Below are 12,538 nucleotides of genomic sequence, written 5' to 3' on the forward strand. Positions count from 1 at the left end.
GAAAAAAACATTAAAACTACACATACAGTGCCTGAGGGAGTGTGGCTCAGTGGTAGAGCACTTGGCTAAAGTGCCAAAAGATCTGGGTTCCATCCTGAACACCACAAAACAAACAAAAATAACAGAGTATTTCCTTCTATCCTTTTTCACCCCTGTATATCTGTGGCTTACCAAATTCAGGGGGTGGGGGCACAGCTAGATTCACTCCTGCTCCTCAAGCTGGCTTCCTTTGCCTGCCCTGCATGCCTGTCCCCTTGAGGAAGCCATGTGAACTCTGCTCATTCAGGAGATCTCAGACACTGGCTGTGTCTGCACACATGTTTCTGGGAAGCACTTGTGGTGGTTTTCACTTTTGGTGATGACTTCTTCAAAAACCCTTCGTAAATGTGACTTTGCACAGATGCCTTCATGGACCGGGGGCCATAAGTAACACCCTTGTAGCCACAGGAAGTGAACTCAGCAAGCACCTTTGAGATGCTCTGAAAATAGGGCCGTGTGTATCATCACACTCCCTGGGAGCCACACCCTTCCAGCAATCACTGTGGTACAGACCCATCCAGGACACTGACCTGCTCTGCCACTTCTCTGCTCATGGCAAGTGCCAGCTGCAGTTGCAGCTCCTCTTCTCCACTTGTCTGTGGCCGAGCCTGCTCTAGCTCCGAGGATACACGTGGGGAGGTGGCTGTGGAGGGAAGGCAAAATCACCACATGCAAAGACAGGGCTGTCCCTCTTGTGCCAGAAGCTCCCCAGTTAGACAACATCCCATCCCCAACTCATACCCACAAGATCCAGCAAGAGCCCAGTGACACAGGCAGAGTACAAGAATGGGCTACAGATTTGTCAGAGTTAAAATCAAGTGATCATCAAATGTGGCTTCACAACTATGTAAGTTATATGGTGCTGACGGAGAAGGCATCCTTTGAGTGTGCAAGTCCCAGGCCTCCAGAAGTTCAGAACATCAGTCTTCACTGAAGACCTGCACTGCTCCAAAGACAGGGACTAACTCAGACAGAACCCCAAGTAGAGTTCTGGAAGAGCTGGACCAAATAACATCCTTCAGTCAGGCACAGGGCATGGGGACACCAAAGGCTCTAGCTGAGTCACATCAAAGTTTGAAAACAGCACTTGATATTTCATAGTGTTTAAGACTAAGAAAAATGAGGCCCAGCCATTTGTGATGATCCTGAACATTTTGTTTAGTAACACTACACAGGTACAGACATTTTTCCTGTACTTTGCTAGTTTGAACATTTGTAAACAGCTCCTGGAAAGACAGTTTTTACTGAAAGGATAAGATGTGAATTTCTAGATGATATAACAAACCCCAAAACATGGAAGGATCTTCATTCACCCTGTAACCCAGGCAGGGCTTTCCACAGCCATAGGATACTTATAGATCAAAGAGTTTAGAAGCCTCCAGAAATTAGATGTAGAGTTGGAGGAGCAGGAGCCTGAGTGCCCACCTTTGCCCATCCCAGTAGAAGGCTTGATGCTGCTGCCTGGGAAGTTTCCTGGCTCTAGCCTCCTCTGGACACTCCATGCAGCTCAGCTCCCCACCTCCTGCTCCTGTTCCTCAGTTTACAGTTTGGCCTCACTGAGTTGCCCTCTAGAATACCCTCTGCCCTGCCTCACGGTATTCACCCCAGGCTCTCAAAAATCTCCCAGATGAAAAAAAAAAATCTCCCAGACGGATGGTTACATGCAGACAGATGGGTGGATGAATGGATTGATGGAACACTCAACTTCACACCTCAGCAGTAGTTCTAAAATGTTTTAGTTGTGTGTTTAGTTCCTTCCTTTATAACATGAATTCTACCAAATCTAACTAGCAGGATCCACTCACCTAAATATTGCTTCTGCCTACATCTCCAATCTAAACCTGCTGCCAAGGATCTGCCCCCTTGGGAGAAAGTCAAAGGCCAAGAATGATTCCTGACAAGGTAGTTTCTAGATGGCTGGGTCCTGGCTACCTGAATGGAACAGGAAAACAGGCCTAACAGTTCAGCCCTCGGAGGTGATCCACAGAAGGACCAAGTGAGACAGCAAGAGGATGCTTCAGGGAGTGGGCTGGGGCAGTGCAAAAGACTGGAAACGTCTCACCACTGTGATACTACCAAACAGAGGCACTCTTCTTGGTAAATATTTTGAAAAGTACACCAAAACATGTAACAGAAAGACTGAACCAGGAACAGTTCTGGGCATGAAGCACAGTGCAATTGTTTTTAAAAAGCCAGAAACCAAGCTATGCATGATGGTGCATGACTGTAATCCCAGCGCTTGGGAGGCTGAAGCAGGAGGATCACCATGAGTTCAAGACCAGCCTGAACTGCACAGTGAGAAGGAAAGAAGGAGGGAAGGAAAGAAGGAGGAAAAGGAAAAGAAAAAAAGAAAACCACTGCAGTTATTTTAAAAACACAGGGCCGGGGATTTAGCTCAGTGCTTCCGCTGCCTGCCTTGCAAGCACAAGGAACCAAGTTCAATCCCCGGTACCAAAAAATAAAAATTTTTTTAAAACCCACAAAGGTATTTCTCTAATTAAAATCAAGTCATATCCCATCCTAGAATGTCACCCCAAATATATTTTCCAAAGTATTTTTTTGTATTCTTTAGAAATAAAGCTGGATGGTAATGAAAAATCCTCAAACCCATCCTAATAATTGGATTTCTTAACAATACAGCAAAACAAAAGAGAACATTGTTTTGTTGGTTTTGTTCCCAAATTCACAGATACCAATCAGGTCTTGGCTTTCTTGTGCTCAAGGAGCAAAGTTGCATCATCCAGATTGGAGGAAACAAAGGCAGCCAGGGAGTTCTAGGGAAGGTTCTTAGAGACTCTCACCCACTAAATGCAGCTCTCTTGTCCAAATTATTAACACTTAACCCCATTCCCAACCTTGCTGCTGGTAAAGAATCTGAGGGTTAGCTCACAAAACCCTCAGTTTATATCAGATATAGCATCTGTTATTCTGTTTACAACCAAATGGAAATCATGAATAAATAAAGGAGAAAGTCTCATATCCCACTTCTGCAAACCCCAAAATGAGCCACATCCTGGTAGGGAGAGCTGCTCCTTGGCTACATGGCCACAGGGGCTGACTCAGCCAGGCCAGGGATGAATGGATGAAGAAGACCTGCTGCAGCATTGAGGACTCCCTTGTTCTCTGAGCTGTCTGGCACACCTGCAAGGCTAGACTGGCTTCAAATGCAAATGTACACCCTCACGTCCACCATCACTGATGCAATGAGAATAACACACAGCCAGAAATAGCTCACCACATCAATGTGGAAATTCAAGACAAAGGGTATTCCCCTGCATGCTGTGGTTTTTATAAACAGATGTATAGCTCTCAGTTCCGCAGGTGGCAGAATGAGCAGTTACCATCCCTGAACATCAGCTGACAGAGTGTTGGTATAGAGGGAGGATTCCAGCAGAAATGCTCTTGCCTTAGTGACAGCATCTCAGCCCACAAAGGACCTCTTGTGCCCAGGCACATGACAGGGAACACAGATTTCATTGTGCAATGGGCCTGAATGAACCCTTCTGACCACCTGAGCCCTAGAATCAAAGAAAAAAGAAACTGCTTGAGGGATGGGCCATTCTCCATGCTTCAGGCTGCTTCCTCTCCCAGCTACACTCTGGAGAGGGAAGAACAAGAATTAGTACTTTAAGCTAATCACTAAATAGCACCAAATGCATTAGGGGCCTTCCCCTTCCCTAACACAGGCTTCTATGTTACCAACCCTACTTGGAAGAGCTCCAAGTCCTTACCCACTGTGCCCAAGAACTATAACCATGGGTAGGATCACTTTTATCCTTTCCAGTCTGCTGCTGAACATTCTCTCATAATCTAGTCTAACAGGAAGAACAAGCAACTCCCTCCCAACTTAGGGAGACCAAAGCTGCTCTAATTCAACTCCACTCTGCCTGTACCATTTACCATCCAGGCAAGGCCAGGATGTCTCTACTTTGTGGTATGGGAGGGACCCCTTTCCCAAATGTGATCCTAAAGATAAGGGCAAGAGAATTCCTAATGAAGATGCTTCTATTGGCCAATTTCAGGTAACTTTTAAAGAAGAAAAAGCAAAGCAGTAACGTTGATAGTAAAACAGGAAATTGGTTATTAGCTATAGGTTGCCATTTTCCTAGAAAGTACTGAAGAAATAGCTGCCAAGCACAGAATTCTGACTAAAGGGAACAGCTACCATACATACGACATGATTACTATGCAGTAATCAGTATGACTTCTGGTCTGTGGGCCTCACACAGACCACAGGAAGAAAGAGGTAGGGCTTTGATTCTGTGTCCTGGTCCTAAGGAAAAAATGCCAGGTTGTCAAGCCTCAGGGACCCGAGAAGATCGCATGTTGGTCCAAACATTGCTGCTACCCTCCTTGCCCCCATGCATGTCAGCTGAAGGGAGGCTAGGTAGGGGAAGGAGCACCAACTAGACAAGTCCTATCCCCACCTTTAACCAGCAGTTGGATCACATCTAAAAGGCCTAACCTTTCAGAGCTTCTGCTCCCACTTCCATGAAATGGAGACCAACAGGGCTTGTGCAGGATTTGGGAATAGCTAGGACCCAGCTGACCGTCCCCTGGGGATTCCAGTCTTAACCCACGATGGTGGTACTCTCTCCTTCATCTAAGGGGCTAAAGCCCGCACCCTCCACCTCACACAGCAGAAAACCTGCCCTTCTAGACCCCCATGCGAACAGGCCTAGGCTCCAGCCTACCTAGTCTCTGGATTCTTTTTGTCTAGATGGTGTCCTTCAGAGAGCAAGGGGAGAAAGAGCCCACACTGAATCCAGGACCAGCTCAGGGCCAGTTTCCTTCATTGGGTGACCCATTCTTCAGTCCAACTAAATTCCTTCCTCACTACTAAACTGAAGGGAAGCACTTACTAGTTTCTCAGTGTGTTGACATCTTCCTGTGGTTCCCTGGGCTACTTCCTGAGGCAGTTATGACCCTGGCCACTGAGGACACTCCCACCCCACACCTCCAGCCTCAGTTGAGGCTTTGAAACACAGGTGACCCCTCACCAGGGCCCTGGTTTTGCCTCCTTTCAGGAAGGACTATTTTCACTTAGATAAGGTGAATTAAGAGAAAATAAGCTCAGATTACTTCTAATAACATTTAAAAAGAGAAAAAGGTATAAATACATAGGGGAAAAGCCAAAAAGGTACAAAATGAGAAGTGAACTAAAGTAGGACCACAGCCAAATCACTGCCCAGCTGTAGTGTGGATGTGACTTTACAAGAGGAACAGACGGCAGCCATCTCCAAGCCATGTGCCCAACCTCACATAATCAGGCAATGTCACAACACCACCCAGGATGTCCCAGCAAAACACTGACAGTAGTGGAATCCAGGCTCTGAACATGATTCCCAGATCAGAGGAAATTCAGGGTGAGAATGCAGTTGAACAAAGAGACCCAAGCCAGGGATGCTCCGCTGGACAACTGCTCCAGTCTCCTTGGCACATCAAGCCCCTGAAGAAATGGCCTAGGTGCTCTCACTCTGGACAGACTTGCAGAAAGATATCTTCAGGACAACTGACAAAATAAAAAGTTTGGCTTGGGTAGGGGGATATTGACAATTTCTGATTCTGTGAGGTATGACAATGGCTTCTAACTATCTAGGAAGACAGACATCCTGAAGTTTTAGGGGTGGGAACATGATGATGCCCATACCTTGTTTTTTAAGCACAAAAAGCAGTATAAGCTGCTCTTTTCATCCGGCCCACATCAAAATCAGCAGCTGTTCACATTTTCTTGTGATGCCCACCAGAACAGCTTTTTCCTGTGTGCTCCATGCGTGGGTGCATGAAGAAAGCATATCTACTCTCTGCCCTATGGGCTGCATTTCCTAGCTGGGCCTGACCTAGGCTGGGCCTATTCAGTCTCAGAGAAAATATCTACAGTGGGTGATTGCTGGGTCTGAGGTCTTAATATACCTGAACTGAGATCTGGGCTTTGCTACCATTTTCTTTTATTTTGTTTTTCCTTTGAGACTGGGTCTCTAAATATGTAGTTAGTTTGGGCTAGCCTTGAACTCAATATGTAGCCCAGGCTGGCCTCCAACTCACTGCGATGCTCCTGGATCAGCCTCCTGAGTACTAGGATTAGTTGTGTGCCAGCCACCACATCTAGCTTCTGCTGCTTCTTAATGTATGACCTTAGCCTAGGATATTAAACTCTCTATGCCTCAGTTTTCCCATCTGTAGAACAGAAACAAAGTACCTGTCTCCCAGGGTTGTTGTGAGGATAAAATTAGTTTCTATGTAAAAAGTACATGATATCTGTATAACTTTCATGGATCTCTCACTGATCCCTGAGTCTACACAGACCAGAGCTTGGAGGACACTGACCTGCCCAAGGCCACGCAGCTAGACAGTAGATTTATTACTAAAAGGCCTGCTCTTCTATATCAACTCCGTATGTTGGATAGAATCCAGGGCCTTCCTCATGCAAAGCAAGCTCTAACCCTGAGCTACTCCTACAGCCTTATCAACCTTTTTCATAAATAAGGAAACTGACCCAGAGGATTTAAATGGCCAGTGGCAGGATCAGAACTCAAAGTGTAACCCCACACCTGCTCCCAGCACCCTGAAGAGGGTTTAAAACTCTCAGTTATTGATACTTGAGTATACCATGGTGGTCCCTCCTCTAGAACTAAAGAAAGGCCCTGTTCTCATGGGTCTCAGATCCCAGTAAGGAGAGACTAGAAACAAAAGCAAGGGGGGAAACAAAGCAGCATGGCACAGAAGGTCTTTTTGAGAGGAGACTTTGGGGCAGACGCCTGGCAGCCAGTGAGGGGTGGGAGCTTCTGCTCTGATTCTGGTGTAAACAGAGGGTACACAGGGTATATGAAGGAAAAGTATGGGGCTCAGGTCTTCCAAGAGGCTTTCAGAGGGTCTAAGCAGAGCAGTGATGCCATCTGACAGGTCTGGGGAGCAGTGATGTTAGCTGGGGCCAGAGTGATGGCTTTCAAGGAAATACAAAGTGACGGATGCAAGATCCATTTAATTGAGATTCTATGATACTTAGAAATGTTTCTGAACCACTTAGCCAAAGACACAAGAGGACATCTATCCTGGCCTGGCTCAAGCCTTGCTTACAGTGCAAGCAGGACACTTTCTGTGGCGCTGCTGCATAGTTGTAGCTGTGGCACTTATGGCACTTTCTTCTGATCCTAGGTTATAGGTAAGATTGGGTCCTCCCAAAAATATGTTTAAGTCCCAGTACTTGAGAATGTGATTTTATTTGTAAATAGGGTCATTGTCAACGTAATTAAAATGAGAGGCCTGATAATCTATAAGAAAATGTAATTAAAATGGAGTAGGTCCTATATCCTATATTGCTAGTGTTCTTATAAAAAAGAAGAGACAAAAGTACAGCAAATGAGGAGAGGAAGCCAGGGAATAATGGAGGCAGAAACTGGAGGAATGCAGCTGCCAGCTACCACAAGAAGCTGGGAAGAAAGGAAGAAATCTCTGTGCACAATGCCCTGCCATATCTTGACTTGGACTTCTAGTCTCCAGAGCAGTGAGACAATCCATTTCTGCTGTCTTCAGCTGCACAGAGATGGAACTATGTAGCAGAAGCCCTAGTACTAAAACCTCTTTTAGTATGTATCTCAAGGCACTCCCACTAGCTCCCATGCTAGGAACAGACTGCCTTGTCCACTGGCTAGGACATTTCCTGAGCCATGTTCCCTCTCCCATACTTCTTGGGCATTTGCTACACCAGGCTTTCTCCTGCCTCGAGCCTTGTGCAGCCAGGCTGCTCCCTTTACTGTGCACTTTCCCTGTGGTTCTCAAATGGGAAAGAGAAGTGCTTATCCCTAAATGCCAGCTCCAATGACACTTTCTCACACACATCTTCCTCATGCTACCAAGACATTCTTTCACTAGACTAGGGGCGCCACAGGGAAGGCCACAAGCAGACAGGGAGAGAGGTTCTCAGCTTAGGCCATCAGACTTCAGGAGCAGGCCCTGGGACACAGCACACTTAGTGCAACAGCTGGATGTACCTATAAAGTACCCACTTTGTAGTGTGGCTTATTTCTGCACAGGTCAGGCACTGAAATATCTATCCGTTTAGCTTCAAGATTAGTTTCTGGTGAAAACTAATAATGGCTATAACTTCCTCACTACTGCTCTAGGCTTTTGGTACAGCCACTTCAGTTTATAGGCAAGGAAGCTGAAGCCCAGATGAAAAGAACAATGGCCACATTTAGGTCCCAGCACATGGCTGGTGAGGGAGATGGGGGAGAGTAAAGCAGAGACAAAAGGCAACCTACAGTATCTGTCTTTGTGATTCAAACCCCATCCTTGGTCTGAAATAAAGGGTTTATGCTGTTCTCCTGGTGCTACAGACTAAGCCCTGTCCCTTGCAGATCATCAGCATGTTGGGTAGGAAAGGGAGGGCTTATCCAAAACATCAAGTGCTTTTTTCCCACTGCTGTTTTCCCAGAGATCCCCATGCTACTGCTTCTGTCCACAGTGAAATCAACAAAGGAGAGTCTGTCCCTCCTTAGGTGGGGTGCTTGGGTGTGTATTTCCAGGTGGCTGGGAAAGTAGTAGGGAAAAGCCCAAATGCCTTGCCTGGGGTAACCCAGCTCTCAGGCATGAGCCAGGGAAGGGAGAAGGGCAGCAGTGGGCAACCGCACCAAGTGAGCCAGCACCAAATGAGGTGGGAACTTCAAGAAAAACACAACTTTCTTCTTTTTAGGTCAATCAGCCCTAAAGAAGTTAAATGCCTAGAGAATTTTCTTAAGAATAAAAAGGTTGATTGTCCCTAATCCAAAATATCCAAAACAAAATGCTCCACAGTGCAAAACATTTTGAATGCTGACATAATGCCACAAGTACAAAGTCCCACACCTAACTTCATGTGATACAGTCACAGTCAAAACACTGGCACACTAAAAAATAACACAAAGTTACCTTGAGGGTATGTGTATAAGGTATATATGAAACGCAAATGAATTTTATGTTTAGATTTGAGTCCTATCCCCAAGACATCTCATGTACATGCAAATATTCCAAAATGTGAAACAACCGCAAGTCTCAAACAGCTCTGGTCCCTAGTATTTTGAGTTTCTTTCTCTTTTGGTGGTGCTGAAGATGAACCCAGAGGCTCATGTGGTCCCAAGTATTTTGAATAAAGGATAGTCAACTATATTTTTAAATAGGAAGTCTCCTCCCACCTCTTTTTTTTTTGCAGTACTAGGGATTGAACCCAGGCCCTAACATAATGTTAGGCAAGCATTCTACCTAATCTTTTTATTTTGAGACAGAGTCTCACTTAGTTGCTGAGGCTGGCCTCAAACTTGTGATCCTCCTGCCTCAGCCTCCAGAGCAGCTGGGATTACAGGCATGTACCACTGCTCCCACTGGGAAATCCATTGAGGGGGTTGCTAGAGCCTGGGTCTTGCTATGTCATTTAAGCTGGTCCTGAACTCACTCTGTAGCCCAGGCTGGTCTGGAACTCACAGCAATCCTCTTACCTCAGCCTCCCAACTGCTGGGATTACAGGCACCACACCCAGGGGGAAACCTATTTTTTAAAATTAATTTTATTGGTACATTTTAGACACACATAATGATCACATTCGTCATCAGGAATTTGTACCTGTACATAATCTGCATCGTGATTATCTTTTTTCCCCAATCCTCTCCCCTTCCACCTCTTTTAAAAATGAGTTTACTTTCTGACAGTAAATTTTCATTTATTAAATTGATGATAATTTTTTAAATTACAGTACCCACTGAGGGCTCAGAGGCTGTCAATTGAGCATTCACACCTGCTGCTGGGGGCAAAATCTGGAAAACATTTGCAAAGTTTCAAAAGAGAACAGTATACATTTTTCCTAGTCATATATTTTTCATCTTATATCTGGAACTTCTACATAGAAATAATCCACAAAATCCTTTAAAAAAAAAAAAACCACTGCCTGCACAAAGAAGTTTACCACAGTTTTATCTATATTGATGAGAACCTGAAAATAACTGTCCATAAGGATAACAACGGATAATCCACTGCTGGAGCCTTTCATGTGTGTATGAATGTGTATTAGCATATGTAAATTAAAAAATAACCCAGGAGTTAAGTACTGGGGACATGCTCACTTCACAGATTAAAAATTTTAAACTCAGAGAAGTTAAGTAACCTGTCCCAAGGTTTAATCTTTAAAGTGTAACTTGGTAGCAACATGAAAAATGTATATAGAGTTGGGTGGAAAAAAAAAAATCCCAGACTATAGCTGCTGTATTTTGGAATCAGCTGAAAGGCACCCTCTGCAGGTACAAGGGCAGGGGGTGTGAGGAGCGACTGCTTCTGCACTCAAAGCCTATCCCACCACTCACTTGCCCAATGCCAGAAATGACGATGGAGCCAAGGGTAAAAACAGCACAGTGGTTAAAGACCCTCTGCACCACCTGGCAGTTTCCCCACCCAGACCCAGGCAGCACTTTGAGCACCCTACTGATGTGCCCCGCTCTCCTAAATTACCCCCATGCAGGGAAAGGCCTCAGGTACTAGCTGCTGGCTCCTTGAAGTTTAGGGTAGCCCTGACATGCACAGGTGTAAAAAGTGAGCAATCAGAACAAACTACCACTAGTGAAAATGTGCTTTGAATATGGTAAGTGGTTATGAAAAGTATGTCCATGACACTGTTATATTCAGAACTATAGTTCAGATGAGTCAGTGCAGCAAGTCTGTGCTGATCTGTTTGCTGATGGTCATGACAATACTGCATAACACAAATGCCCTCAATGACAGTCTGGGCAGCTGAGACCTTGTCACTTGACAAACTGCTGAGCTATCTGGGTGAATACGGGGAGTGTGTCTGACAGTTTCACAACAAGACAGGGACAACTTAGGAATCTTTACCCAATGGAACACAGCCCAGTGCTCATGGGTTTAGTATCACCAGACTCAACCAACCTCAGGCTGAAAATATATGGGGAAAAAATTAGACACTTTTCTCTTGTCATTCCCTAGACAATAGAGTAGAACACCTATTTATATAGAATTACATCATGTTGGGTATTAAAAGTAATCTAGAGATGATTTAAAGTATATAGGATAATGTGCATAGGTTGAAAGTAATTACTACACCATTTATGTAAGAGACTTGAGCAAGCTTGGATTTTGGTATGCTCTGGGGGTCCTGGAACCAATCCCCTAAAGATACTCAGAGCTGACTGCATTGTATGCAGCTGTTAAAATATTTACAGGGTTGTGCAAGAAACACAGAAAATGTTCTGTTATAATGTCATGAGACAGCAGGGATGTCAAAGTTGCATTTACAACACCATCCAAAGATAGAAAAGAAAATGCTTAGGAAAAAAGTCCAGGAGAAAATACACCAAGTGGAACAACAGCTGTTTGTGTAATAGCATTATAAGTTACTGGCATCTTTTTTCCCTACCTTTTATACACTATCATTTAATGAACACGCACTACTTTTACAATGAAAATCAAATAGAATTACTTATTTCATGCCCACATCCTGCTTACAGGTTAGAAAGACAGGCAGGCCCCTGAAGGGAGCCCCTCAAAGGGTGCTAGACTGAGCTCTCCATTAGCAGCCAGAAGGAGGGGATGGAAATGTCATTATATGGCACACGACTGTATATAAAATATTTCTGTATTTCTGGGAAAGCCTTCAAAATGTATTTTCAAATGACTAACATACCCAGGACTGACACCAACAGAGATAACCACATCACATAAAAATACTGTGGGCGAGGGCGGGGATTTAGCTCAGTGGCACTGCGCCTGCCTCGAGAAAGTGCAAGGTCCTGAATTCGCTCCCAGTACCCCCCAAAAAACAAACAAACAAAAAAAACCATAGGAGAGGAGAGGACTTTCTTACATTCATCATTCAGGAATTATTTATCAAGCACCTCTCCTGACTTAGGCTTGGTGCTAGAGGCACTAGGGGTACATAAATAGGCTTCCTGCTTCAACACTTAGTTTGCACAGAAAGAGAGAATACAAACTTAAGAATTTCAACCAGGACCAGAGGAAACCTCAGAAAAAGTAGAAAATGGAAGTCTATGTGATCAAGAAATTGATAGTATTTGCAGTACAGAGCATGCAGATAATGATAAAGAATATGTAGTACTTACTTTAACAAAAAATGATCTCAACAAAGCAAATAAAGACAAAGCAACCCAGTATTTCTCTCCAAATTTTAAGGTGAAGCTGTACTTCACAAAAACAGTAGAGAAGCCATCAAATCCAGAGGCTAGGAGTTCAACTTCTGTAACGCCAGATGTCACTGACAATGAACCTGATCGTTACAGATATTCTGACATCACTAACTCTGACCCAGATAACAAGCCTTTTTTATGAAGATCAGCACACACAAATTACGGCAGTCTGATTTTTTTTTTATCAAGAGGTATTAAAAACCATGAAAACAAACTTGAATAAACTGAAAGTGGACCTTTTTTTTTCATGGCAATAGGACATTGTGTCAGATTACCAGTTATAGGAACAATTCTCTTGTTTTACCCTATACATCCAC

The 12,538-nt window shown here is 44.4% G+C and overlaps 1 protein-coding gene across 4 annotated transcripts in view; it reads right to left on the bottom strand.

The window, feature by feature from the left end:
• The window catches only part of Epn2 (epsin 2), a 111,521-nt gene that overhangs the window by 30,380 nt on the left and 68,603 nt on the right, over positions 1–12,538 (bottom strand). For all 4 annotated transcript variants that reach the window (XM_004868771.4, XM_004868775.4, XM_004868774.4 and 1 more), the window contains one exon: positions 570–682. In XM_004868771.4, the coding sequence (XP_004868828.2) occupies positions 570–682 (113 nt within the window). The remainder of the gene's footprint in view (positions 1–569; positions 683–12,538) is intronic.

The sequence above is a fragment of the Heterocephalus glaber genome, unplaced genomic scaffold, assembly GCF_053883595.1.
Source record: "Heterocephalus glaber isolate CG9 unplaced genomic scaffold, H.glaber_assembly_v1.0 deba00001813, whole genome shotgun sequence".
NCBI classification, from domain to species: domain Eukaryota; kingdom Metazoa; phylum Chordata; class Mammalia; order Rodentia; family Bathyergidae; genus Heterocephalus; species Heterocephalus glaber.